The sequence below is a fragment of the Peromyscus eremicus genome, chromosome 2 (assembly GCF_949786415.1).
Source record: "Peromyscus eremicus chromosome 2, PerEre_H2_v1, whole genome shotgun sequence".
In the NCBI taxonomy this organism is placed as follows: domain Eukaryota; kingdom Metazoa; phylum Chordata; class Mammalia; order Rodentia; family Cricetidae; genus Peromyscus; species Peromyscus eremicus.
Window position 1 is genome coordinate 139,750,496 of NC_081417.1, and position 12,848 is coordinate 139,763,343.

Here is a 12,848-nt window from a genome sequence, read left to right on the forward strand (position 1 = left end):
GTGGGGGGCACATAGAATGGAACTGTGTGACACATAGTTAAGGTGAATGAATAGGACAGGAATGAGGGGTCTTCAGCATCATGCGTCTAGTCTTCGCTCTTAACATTATAAGGCGCACAGACAGTTGTACGTGCATGTTCATGCTATCAAATTAGCAAATACAGATGAGCACATTTTAAATCAAAGTATGTAACCTCATCACGAAGAGAACTTCAGAAGCAACAGCTTTTGGTGCGCATGAACACAGGACTGTGCCACCTTGCTCATCCCGGGCCTTGCCTAGCATGGCGCTAGCCCATGACACATGTTCATCTGGTATTATCAGCAAATGAATGTGTATTCTTCCAGGCTCTTAAAATATAAAAATTACAATCAATGTCTACATTTTACTGTTTCCCGTGTCTATTTTTTCCAACCTGATTTTCTCAGTTAACAATGTAATGTGTGGACATTGCTTACACTTGGTGAATTCCTTTGGAGAACATTTTCCTATAGTAATCCAATTTTGAAAAACCTTGTCTGTAAACAAATATCGGTGTTGCTGTTCCAATCTCAGTTCTCCATGGCTTATGTAAATATGTACCCCAGGGGCTTAATTAAATCCCTGTTACCTGACAGGTGGCTAAGAGATCTTGATTAACCCACCAAGGTCCCAAAGTGTAAACTTCCTTTGGCTTCTCAGTGGATCAGATGGGACAATACACAATTCCAAGCCATGTCCTTCTGAATCACCTAAAGATTCTAGAAAACACTGGCAAGAAAGGTCATGTGTGCCCTTTGATTCAATGGGGGTAATTGGTTTTTGTTTTTTTTTTTTAACTAAACATTTATTTTAGAAAAAGAAACCCCATTTTTATATTGATATTAGACATGATTCAAATGAAATCAAATGTTGAGCCCCCCGCCCCCCAAAGTTGGCTTCCCATAAAATCAGATAGACTTGGGGTGGAACTCCAAGCTAAGTGGTGCCTTTATTCCTGAATGAAAAGCCTGTTGATTTTCTGATCCTTCCTGAAGGCCAGAGGAGGGACTAGATGAGCAAAGCTCAGAATGTGCCCGGGAAGACCTGCCTGGGCTGGGGCTTTGGTAGTGGAGACTCTGGACCTGAATGAGACATTGTGGTGGGGTGTCCTGCGTTTTTCTTGTTTTTGTTTTTTAACAAAGTGAATGTGTTAGTGAATTATCTGTGTAACTAAAAATTAACTCTGAAAACAGGAAACTGCAAGGCAGCACCTGCCGTGGGATGCAGTGCTCGATGGACAGGAGATAACACATTCAGTCATTCCAAGTTCCTTCCTCCATGCAGGAGATGGGACAGTATCACAAGAGCAACATGACTTCCATGACATGGGACATAGCCTACATGTGTCCCTCCTACATGTGCTTTGAGAGGGCTGGGTGGCTTTGGGAACTGTCTGCCTCTCTCTGTCCTTCTTCTAGGTGCCCACATCCAGTTTTTGAACTTCTCCACGGAACCTAACCACGACTTCTTAGAAATCCGGAGTGGTCCCTCTGAGACCAGCCGCATGATGGGCAGGTTCAGCGGAAGCGAGCTGCCGGGTTCCCTGCTCTCCACATCCCACGATACCACTGTGTACTTCCACAGCGACCACTCCCAGAACCGGCCAGGTTTCAAGCTGGAGTACCAGGGTAAGCATGAAAGTGTCACGGTGGCCCCGCTGTCACCCCGTGTCTGTCCCACAGCCACCACTGTCACCCCGTGTCTGTCCCACAGCCACCACTGTCAACCCGTGTCTGTCCCACAACCACCCATCTCTTCTTCTTTACACTTGAGAAGAGATGCCAGATGGGCTGAGAGGCATCAGGCCTCTCTGTGGAGGCTTCCGGTTGGCAGTAGCTACCTAACCTTGTTTGACAGACAGCTTAAATATGCCCAGTTTTTTCCAGAGCCATGGGCCCCACAGCGTCCACTGAGGCTCCATAGTGTCTAGAACTGATAAGCTAACAGCATCCTGGGCAAGTAGCCCATCAGTTTCCTCTAGACATCCCTGACAGTGGCCCACCATTTCCCCCCGGTGACAGAGTGGAGAATTCCAGGAACGGTGCTAACAGCACCCACCTCAGGCGGCGTTTCCTTGGGGAGACCCACCCATGTGTTTTCCTCACAGAGGTTCTATTTTCTCAGGTGAAACCCAATGAATGGCAGGTCCAGTGCTCCTGGTGTGCTTTCCCGGAAAAGAACACCTCCCCACCCCCCTACCCCTCGCACACACACACACACACACACACACACACACACACACACACACCCCGGTCACACCAACTCGGGCCTTGCTGTGTGAGACGCCATTCATTTATCACTGACAGTGGAGACCGCCCAACCTGCAGGGCTGTGCATGGCAGCCCCACAGAGGCCTAACCTCTGCCCTGAATGCTCTCCTAGCGTCGCTCCGTGAAGCACTCATTCTGGCCCCATCTCAGCTCCTCTCACTCACTTCCTGCTCCATACTTTCAGGTTTTTTGTTTGTTTGTTTGTTTGTTTGTTTGTTTGTTTGTTTTGCCAATACTAGAACATGCTTGTTTTTAAAAACCCCAAAATCGTACAGATGTTTGAGTGAGCAGGGGACATCAGCCAGCTTTGACTGCCATAACAAATGCTGCAAGCTCGTAGACAACAGAAACTCATTCCTCCCTCTTCTGGGGGCTGAAAAGCCTTAAGATCAAGATGCCGGCAGATCCCATGTGTGGGCAAGCCTCTCTCTGGCTCATGCCGCCTCTTACTGTGTCCTCATTAGGTAGATGGAGTGAAGGACCTCTAAGCCGTCTTCTACAGGGACCCTAGTCCAGTTCTCCAGGGAAGACCTAAGGAGGCCCCACCTCCAAACACCCTCTCATTAGGGGATGAGGCCTCAGTGTGTGGTATTGGCACATGTAGGAGGGACACATGTAGGCTATGTCCCATGTCATGGAAGTCATGTTGCTCTTGTGATACTGTCCCATCTCCTGCATGGAGGAAGGAACTTGGAATGACTGAATGTGTTATCTCCTGTCCAGCGAGCACTGCATCCCACAGCAGGTGCTGCCTTGCAGTTTCCTGTTTTCAGAGTTAATTTTTAGTTACACAGATAATTCACTAACACATTCACTTTGTTAAAAAACAAAAACAAGAAAAAAAATGGCAATGGGACAGGATTATTTCCCAGAGAGACAACTCCATTTTTAATTCTTTCTTTCTTCCTTCCTTCCTTCCTTTCTTCTTTCTTCCTTTCTTCCTTCCTTCCTTTCTTTCTTTTGTGTGTGTGTGTGTGTATGTGTGTGTGTGTGTGTGTGTGTGTGTGTGTGTGTGTGTGTACACCTTGGAAGAATATGTAAAGTTTTACAAAATTTTGACCACATATTCTTTTAGTCTAGAAAGAATACTGTGCAGTGTGTTTTTTCCTAAGAGCCTTTGGCTTCTTCATCCCTGTGGCTGGAAGCTCCTTCCTTGTCAGACAGGAATACTTAGCAAGGACTGGGCTTCTCATTCCGAGACAGCTGGAAAGCGTGTCCCCTGAGGTAGGCATGTTTGGAATGGTTGCACAGGGGAGGCCTGTGTGCGAGCATGGCAGGCCCATATTGCAGGAGCCCAAGAGTTTGGCCTCCCCAAACCATGCCACTTTGTTGGTACCGACCAGGCAGCCACATCCAGGGAAGGGGGAAGGTTTGTCACAGAAGCTGCTCCTAAGCAAGAGTGTCTGCAACCGACAAGGGGAGGATGTAGGACTGACGTCAGTAGTCAGTCTCTGTCACAACAGTCTGTCACGGAAGACAAACTAGATTCCAGTTACACAGTCCATGCTGTGGCTGGAACAGATGTGGCCCCCCATCACACATACCACTGCTACTGTCACTTCCTGGGTCTTGGTTTGGGGGAAGCCATCACAAAGTACCAAAGACCCTGAGACTTGAACAATAGAACTTAGGTTTGGGGATGGAAATGAGAGCAAGATTAAGGTGTTGGCCGGCCAGGTTCCTTCTGAGGGTTGTAAGTATCTACTCTGGGTGAGGGACTGGATTTGGGTGGTTTTCAGGTAAGTCAGAATTGTGTCGGCTTGAAGAATCATCATCCAGTCTCCAACTTCGTCTTCATGTGGTATCAATCTCCAAAACTCTAGCCCCCTCCTCCCTGATTGAAACATAACCATTATAAATAGGTATGGAATACAGTGTGATGTTTCAAGACAGGAATATTGTGTTTGATCCAATCAAGGTGACTCATATTCCCATCAGCCTAAGCATTTACAATTTATTTGATGTGGTTAACACTCAAAATGTCCTCTCTTGTGTGCTGGCAAGGACATGGGAGAAAAGGAAGCTTCCGTGCTATGGGTGGAAGGTAAAAGAGTAGAGATATCATAGAATGTAGTATGGAGGTTCCTCAAGCTCCCCCCTTCTTATAGTAACACCAGACACATCAGATTGCCATCTACCCTACAGCCACCCAGGTTTGTATGAAATGGGCAGAGGTCCTCTCTCCAATAAGGTCACTTCCTGCCATTCTAGGCATTCAAACGTGTGACTATATGGAGACAGTTCAACCTGTGCTCCCTCCCCCCCGCCCCCCTGACACTTCTCTCTCGTAAATGTAAGTGTTGACAACATCACTGTTGGGTCACGGTTGGCTGCTCTAGGCCCACCTCACACCTTCACAGGCACAGCCACACACTGAGCCCATACACACTGAGCTCCTGCATGTTCCCAGTGTGGCAAGCCCACTTGTCTTTGTAAAGATGTCTCACTCAGACCCACCACTGACTCCTGGATCCCCACAAGAGACCTAAGCACCCCCACTTACACAGCTGCCACCCCTGTGTCAGAGAACATCCTCCTGGCTCTCCCAGACGTTTCTTTGAGAAGGGCTCCTGCTGAGCCTACCCTCCCTGAGGTCCCCAGCTGTCCCTCTGAGGAATCAAGGACAACATAATGGGTCTGCCTTTCTCCTCATGCTCCCTTGCCCACAAGTCCACCTGTGTGCCACTCAGCATCAGGCCGCCTGTGCCTTCTCGGACTGGAGCTCAACTTTCATTAAGGTTTCTTGCTGTGATGGTCCCGACCTCGCAGCCTAGGGAGTCACTAGTGCCAGAGGCCCAGCTGCTTCACTGAGGCCTCTAATTTGTGAACGATGCAGATGATTCTCTCTGACCAACTGGCCCGCACGCTCCACAGTCGTTCAGTATAAACAGGCTCTGAGCTCTGAGGCCTCCCCGCATCCTCCCTCTCCAAAGAAAATGGGCTTCAGGTCTCCAGTTTTGTAGAAGAGCCATCTGTCCCCACTGAGACTATTTCTTTCTCTGGACTCCAGTTCTCTTTGTTTCCTTAACTTTTCTTGGAACCATCTAGCTCTTTCTCCTCAAAAGTCCCCCAGATGGACAGTTGGGCATCCCCAGGCCAGTGCTCCCTGTCTTTCCATAGGCAGACATTCTATAAAACATTTAACGGTAGCTAAGTTTGCTTACTCTTAACTTAATCCATGGCTCAATAGGTAAAACTTTTGCCACTCAAGCCTGAGGCCTGTGTCAGTAGCCCTGGCACTATGGAGGGGGTCAAGGCAAGAGGACCTTAAGGGCTCATTGGCCAACCAGTCTACTCAACAGCTGAACTCCAGGTTCAGTGAGAGGTCTGGCCTCAAAATGTGGTGGAGAGTGATCAGAGGAAGACACCTGAATGGGCCTCGGACCTACACACACACACATACACACACACACACACACACACACACACACACACACACTCATGCATGCACATGCACACACTGAGAACACATACATACACTAGACAGACAGACACACAAGAAACTCTCAGAAGAATCACATTCATAGCATAATGAATAGTACCCCTGCTCCAAATTGCTAGGAGCTGTCAAAACTCAGATTTCAAATGGTACGAGTTTGTCTGGAGTCACAAGTGTTCCCACAGGAGCATCTCCCTTTGGGACAGCCCAGCCCCCCTCCCTGAGTAGGCCTGCTTTGACTTCAGGCTTTATGTCTCCCTCTGAAGCACCTTCTAGGGCTCTGAGATCTTGGACTGAAGGGAATCCAGGCAGCCCTCCTTGAAGTTCCTCCCTTTTGGAAAAGCTACCTCCTCAAATGACACTTGCCACTTTCGTCAAAGCTACTCCGGCTTTTGACCTGCGGCTTCTCTTTTCAGTCTCCTCGTTGTCTGTCTTCAGGCCATGAAGCTCCATCCGAGGCTTCCAACGCAGCATACGTGCGGTCTCCAAGACTTTATGGGCAAATCACCCAGAGCTACTCCCCTAACAGGGCCACCTCTCTTTAGCCCACCTATGCCAAGGGTGGCTACTCGGTTCTTTGAAACATCCAGTCACCTCAGTGATTTTGTGTGTGTGTGTGTGTGTGTGTGTGTGTGTGTGTGTGTGTGTTTCTGCACATGTGTGTGTGCAGGTGCATGTGTGTATTGCAGGTATTCGTGTATGTATGTGTGTGCACACAGACCACCTCCTGTGTCATCCATCATGCATCGGGTGCTGTGTACCCTTTTTTGAGACTGGTCTCTCATGGCTTGGATCTCACCAGGTAGGCCTGATGTTTAATAAGCTCCAGGGGTCTGCCTACCTGTCTTTGCCTCCTCAGTACTGGGATCACAAATGCACACTGCTACTCCTCCTGGCACACAGAAAGAAGAAAGGAAGGAAGGAAGAAGGCAAGCAAACCCACATGGATCCTGGGTATCACACTCAGGTCCTCCTGCTTGCAGGGCAAACCAACTGAGCTTTTTCCCCAGGCTTCTCTGAAAGTGATTTCTAGTGAAATGTGCGTATTTCCCCACTGAAACAGCCCTCCACGGTGTCAAATGGAAACACAGAACCCAGCCACCACTGCAGAGCGGGCATGGAGGAACCGTTAGCCTTGAGGTCACAGTTACTCTTACTACATGTGATAAATCATCCACTTCCACAGAGCATCATTCAGCCTCAGCTGTTCCTACTGCGTGTTTCTGCTGTGGAAATAGTCCATCTCCTTCTGCTGCCAGTTCCCTGTGTAGAGAGTGCCCAATTACTGCCACAAAGAATATTCTTCATCCAGTGTACCCAATTAGTTGGAGGCGTTGCTCTGTGGCACACACTCAACCGGTGCCTCAGCTGACTCTGCCTGTTGGACGGGCCTCAGCCATTGCCACGAGGGCAGCTTCCCTCCTCCTCCAAGGAACATTCTGGTATGGTGGTCATACATTCCTTGTGGCCCACCTAGTCTCCCCCAAAGCTCCCATCTTGACTACAGGTTTAACTGATTCCCCCTAAATGCTTTCATGGGTTCTAACTTAGCAGAGCTGGAAAGAGCCCACTTATCTGTTCACCTCATTGAGTCTGTGTCTGTGACCTCAAGATAAGCAACAGGAAGACACCTAGAGCAATGCCTAACCCCCCCCCCAGAAGATGGTCAGTGAATAGCATCCCTCTGTCAGTATGTTCCTCAAGCCTCTTTCCCCAGTGGAACTAAGAACAACCTGTTACATTTATGGGGACCCTCCCACAGGCCAGTATCACACAAAGGGCTACCCAGATGTCATTGCACTCAGTCCCCGCCATAACTATGAATAAGAAAAAGGGTGACATAGAGAAGTTGAGGGACTTATCCAAAACTGACAACCAGTCAGGTCTATAGGTACCCCAGTCCTGGGGCTCTGCCACAATGCTAGCCCCCAGGCACCACAATCATCCCTTTGGGAAGAAATACCCCAGAAAGAATAAAGTGACCTTTTCTCCTGGCCTTTTCTAGCCTATGAACTTCAGGAGTGTCCAGACCCAGAGCCTTTTGCCAATGGCATAGTGAGGGGAGCTGGCTATAATGTTGGCCAATCGGTGACCTTCGAGTGCCTTCCGGGATATCAGCTGACTGGCCAGCCTGTCCTCACATGTCAACATGGCACCAATCGGAACTGGGACCATCCCCTACCCAGGTGTGAAGGTATGTCCTTCTCTTGCCCTGATGATCCTTCCTGGGATAGTCATAGAGGCAGGGCATCCTGCTCCACCTGCTGCTCTGTGGGATCACCAAAGGTGGAGGTTCAGGCAAGCTTTACTCATCCTGTTTCCATGAAGGTGGGAGCCAGCCCAGCCAGGGAGAGCACCCGTGTGACAGAGCCCTGGGCAAGTTCTATGAAGGACCTGGAGATGTGCACTCTACCCAAGGGAATGACATATCCAGCCTGTAGGAAGATCCCCTCTGATGGGCTAATGTCCCCCAAGGCATCACAGTGAGACAGTAGGAGCCGAATAGTAGAGAGAGAGTCAGCCTTGAAACCTCCCCAAAGGGAAGAGAATAATACCTTTTTCTAAGGACTCTGGCTCCTCTTCACCTCCCCCATCATTCCCCTTCTTCCTACATGAATTTGGTGAGAGCCGAGCTGGTAATCTCAGGTTGCTGGAGATGGGACATTCTTGGGCCTTCTTCCTTAAGCAGAACCAAGGTGGAGATGACCAAGAGGCCGTGAGGCCGCCTTTCCCCATAGTGACACCTCGCTTCCACTTTCTTTCCTGTCTTACTCTGACAGCCCAGAATTTTCCTAGAATCAGACTTGAAATGGGGAGGCGTGGCCGGGACAGTAACCCAGGAGAAGAAAGTGCCCCAGCTCTAGGGTCAGCTGTCAGTTTCATCTCTGTGCCTTGCCATTGAGTTTCACTCCCTTCCTTAGTAAAGCATCATTTCCTGGGAGTCAGAAGGTCCACAGATGGCTCAGTCTGCGGTGGTGACAGCATAGTCGTAGCTTTCTGTAGAGAAAGAGACCTAAAACCAGGGCTGCAGCTCTGGGCAAGATACTGAGCCAAGCTTTTCGTTTGTTGGTTGATTCATTGATTCCTTGACTCATTGACTGATGTACTAGGATTCAAACCCAAGGCCTCATGCATGCTAGGCAGCCAGCTCTCTGTCTCTGAGCCTCATGCCAGCCCTGACAAACCATTTCTTATACAGTGTCTTCCCTAATAGCCCCCACAGTCCTGTGAAGGGTATTCTTAGTCTAGTTCACTCCTGAGGAAACAGACTCAGAGAGAATGAACTACTTGTCTATGGTCATGTAACTAATACATGGCATAACCATGATTTTAACCCAACTTTAGCCTCACTACAAAAATCCGAAAACCAAACAAAATAGTTGCTATGCAGATATGAAGGCATGAATTCAGATTCCCAGAACCCATATAAATGCTGGGTGGGTGTGGGGACCCAGCTGAAATTCTAGCACTCGGAAAGTGGAGACAGGGAATCGATCCCCCCCCCCCCTTTGAACAAGCTGTCTAGCCAGATTAGCCATATTGGCCAGCTCTGGGTTCAATTGAGAGACCTCGCCTCAAAGAATAAGATAGGAAGTGATCAAGGAAGTTCGCTGGCATCAACCTCAGTTCTCAGTGCACACCCATGCTTTTGCACACACACAAACATGCATATTTACATGTCACATACCCCACATTTACATACTCACACAAATAAATAAGTAAATGCTACATTTAATTTTTTTTTAAAAAAAAATTAGACCAAAAGTACCATTCTGGAGAGAACAAGTCAGAGAGGAGAGAGATTGCCATAGTCCCTCAGCTCCTCCCAGGAAAAGTATTCCAGCCCTAATCCTAACAGTCCATCCTCCCCATTCATCCCCGTTCCTCCCCATCCCTAGAACAGGGGTCAGGGGAGTTCTCGAGGGTAATTCCTTCTCTACTGGGCTTTTCTGTGAGAAAGAGAAAGAGGAGGTCAAGGTGAGATGACTGCAGAGGCACCTGAAGTGATGATAGACAGCCAGGGAACCGTGCTGGTGAACGGAACCAGGCGCAAACACCCAGCCCTGTGTCTCCTCCTTGCTCCACCAACCTCCTGGCAAAATTAGTAACGAAAGCTGGGCTTTTGCCGGGAAGGCATCTGGGTTCTCAGCTGGGTGGGTAGGACTCTCAAATACTCACTTATTTGTGTTTCCTCCCTGGCAGTCCCCTGCGGTGGGAACATCACCTCTTTTAATGGCACCGTGTACTCACCTGGCTACCCCAGCCCCTACTCCAGCTCCCAGGACTGTGTCTGGCTGATCACTGTGCCCATTGGCCATGGTGTCCATCTCAACCTCAGCCTGCTGCAGATAGAACCCTTTGGAGACTACATCACCGTCTGGTAGGCGCAGATGCCCCGTCAATGGCAAATCAAAAAGAGGCATTTGCGGGGCTCAGGGCTGAGCTGAGGCTCAGCATCAGTCACCAGTTCTATGAAGGGAGAGGAATGAAAGGTCAGCGGTCCCCAACCTGGGTCCCTTTCTACAGCCAGTGAAGGTGCCAGTGGGTGCATGATTGGGAGTGGTGTGAATACACAGGCTCTCCTTCATATTTCCAGAACTTACTCCCACACTCTACATACACATAACCAAGCTGTGCAGACTAACGGAGAAGGCTTGGCATGACAGAGCATACTGGACTGATCCAAAGTTCCTCTGGTCACCGTGTGCCGAGTCAATGCTGCCCAACAGAGCACTCTGGACTGATGGTGACATTTGATGTCCATGCCATCCATCCAACATGGCAGACACCAGGCTGGCTTGTGAATTCTGTTTAATTTTAATGAATTTAAATCTAAGTAGCCCTGTACAGTTAGCAGTTACCAAACTGAGCAACTCAATGTTTAGTAACAGAGTTCTATAGACAGTGTCCTGAGTGAATTTTAAAATGGAAATGCAGATTCTTAGTTGATAAGGACAATTTCCCAGACAATTTTCCCCCAAACAATTGAATCTATGGACAAAGATACATAGCATTTTTAAAATTCCTTTGTTTGGAGATTAATGCCATTCTGGGAATCACCAAAGGGTAATGGAATAATTTTTCTCAAGACTCTGAGGAATTTCCAAGCAATGGATATGAACAGAAAGGGGGCAGTAGATAAGGTTTCAGGCAAGAAATCATTTTCCCCAAAAGGTACCATGGGTGCACCTTTGCTTGGGTGGCAAAGGGCTGGCTGAGGGAGCAAAGTCCTACCACAGTTCCTCTGCCCCTAACCAAGAAGACCAGCAGCCCTACCCCATGGTGCCTGTGTGGCCCCAAAGCCCACCAGGGGGTAAGACTAGTGAAGAATCAAATGGATAAGGGTTCCATCAACTCTGTTGGAAGGCCTCACAGAGAAGGATTGGGGAGTTCTCTAGAGCCACAGCCACCCACTCCTGGTCTCTCTCAGAGCCCCTGATGGCTCCAGGAGCAGCCGATACTCAAGACAACTGATGACATGCAGGACCTTCTTTCCTATGTGCAGGGACGGGCCACAGCAGACGTCTCTACAGCTTGGTGTCTTCACCCGAAGTTTGTCCAAGAAAATAGCACACAGCTCCTCTAACCAGGTCCTGCTCAAGTTCCACCGGGACACGGCCACAGGCGGGATCTTCGCCATCGCCTTCTCAGGTCAGTGGGAGAGCTTGGCCAGGGTGGGGCACATGGGCTTTCCAGTCAAGGCTGTGTTTGCTATTTGTGTGGCTTTGAGTGAGTCTTGTGGCCTCTGTGAGCGTCAATGTCCACAGCCTGTGGGAACATCCCCAGCGCGGGGCTCTATTGGGACATGGCTTTCCTTGTGATACTGAGGCGCACAGACATGTAGGGCCAGCCCTGGGTGCCAAGCCACCCATTCACACCAGCTCACAACTGACCCATCCATCTCTCCAGTCCCCTTCACTTCTATAAGGCTGTCTTTTCCACAGGGCTTTTGGGGCTCTGTTGACCTCACAGACGACCCTCTGATTGGTGATGCAAGGTCAGGCATAGAGGTTTCCTCCTGGATGAGTATAAATAGTCCCGGGGCGGGGGAGGGGGGCCGCACCAGCTGCCTGTTTTCTTCTGGGAGTCTGGAGTTCACTGAGGACCTGATGGTTCTCAAGCTTAGTTCAGCAGACATAGCCTAAAAGCATCACAGAGCCATCTCTATGGACTGTGCTCCTCTGTGGAGTGACAGCCACGTTCCCAGCTCACAGAGCAGTGTGTATGTTTGAACAGGAAGTTCGTTCCCAGCTCTACCTCGGGCCAGGTTTGTGTGAGCTCGTGTGACCTTTCCCTGCTGGTGACCTCCATCTCTGAGAGTCCTGTGAGGCGGTTATTATCATCGGCCCATGTTACAAATGAGAAAGAGATTTCAGGACTTGCCCAGGGTGTTCAGGCAGAAGTGGGGACAGCACCCAGGGAGGTGAATCCTGCAGTGAGGTCTGGTGTGACTTTACAGTGTGGTGTGTCATTGATGGAAACCTGAGCGTACTCAGCCCTGAGCCTGGAGACAGAGACAGAGATCATGTAAAAACCATAGGCAACCTGGGCCTGGTGTCAGCCTGGAATCCCAGTTACTCAGGAGACTGAGGAGAAGTTAAAGGCTTGGATAGGCCAGAGTGAGATCAAAGCCAGCTTTGGTGACTCTATAGAATGAGACCATGTCTCAAAGTAAAAGGTAAACAAAAGACTCGGGTTAGTTCAAGTGGTGGCACCCGCCTCACACGCACAAGGCCTGGTGTTTGAGCTCCTGCATCACAAACAGAGGGGAGGCAAGGAAATGGCTTGGAAGTGGAAATGCTCACCCCACAAGCCTGGCCACCTGAGACTGATTCCCTAGACCCAAGCCAAAAACCAGATGTGATGGGGCACATCTGTAATCCCAGCACTCCTAGGGGAAATGGGAGGCAGAGATGGGAGAATTGCCCAGAAGCTCACAGAGGCCAGCCTGTTCTACACAGTGGCGAACAGGAGAGACCCTGCCTCAAATGCAAGGCGGAAAAGTGTGGACCAATTCCTGGAAGTTGTCCTCAGACCTCCACATGTGCACCATGGCATGCCCGTGTGTCTGTCTGACACACACATACACACACACACACACACACACACGAGAGAG

The 12,848-nt window shown here is 49.5% G+C and overlaps 1 protein-coding gene across 1 annotated transcript in view; it reads left to right on the forward strand.

Moving 5' to 3' along the window:
- Positions 1 to 12,848, forward strand: part of Csmd2 (CUB and Sushi multiple domains 2) — a 570,924-nt gene that overhangs the window by 487,117 nt on the left and 70,959 nt on the right. Inside the window, exons 41-44 of the mRNA XM_059254992.1 lie at positions 1,441 to 1,650; positions 7,737 to 7,925; positions 9,935 to 10,112; positions 11,238 to 11,383. Of these exons, the coding sequence (XP_059110975.1) occupies positions 1,441 to 1,650; positions 7,737 to 7,925; positions 9,935 to 10,112; positions 11,238 to 11,383 (723 nt within the window). The remainder of the gene's footprint in view (positions 1 to 1,440; positions 1,651 to 7,736; positions 7,926 to 9,934; positions 10,113 to 11,237; positions 11,384 to 12,848) is intronic.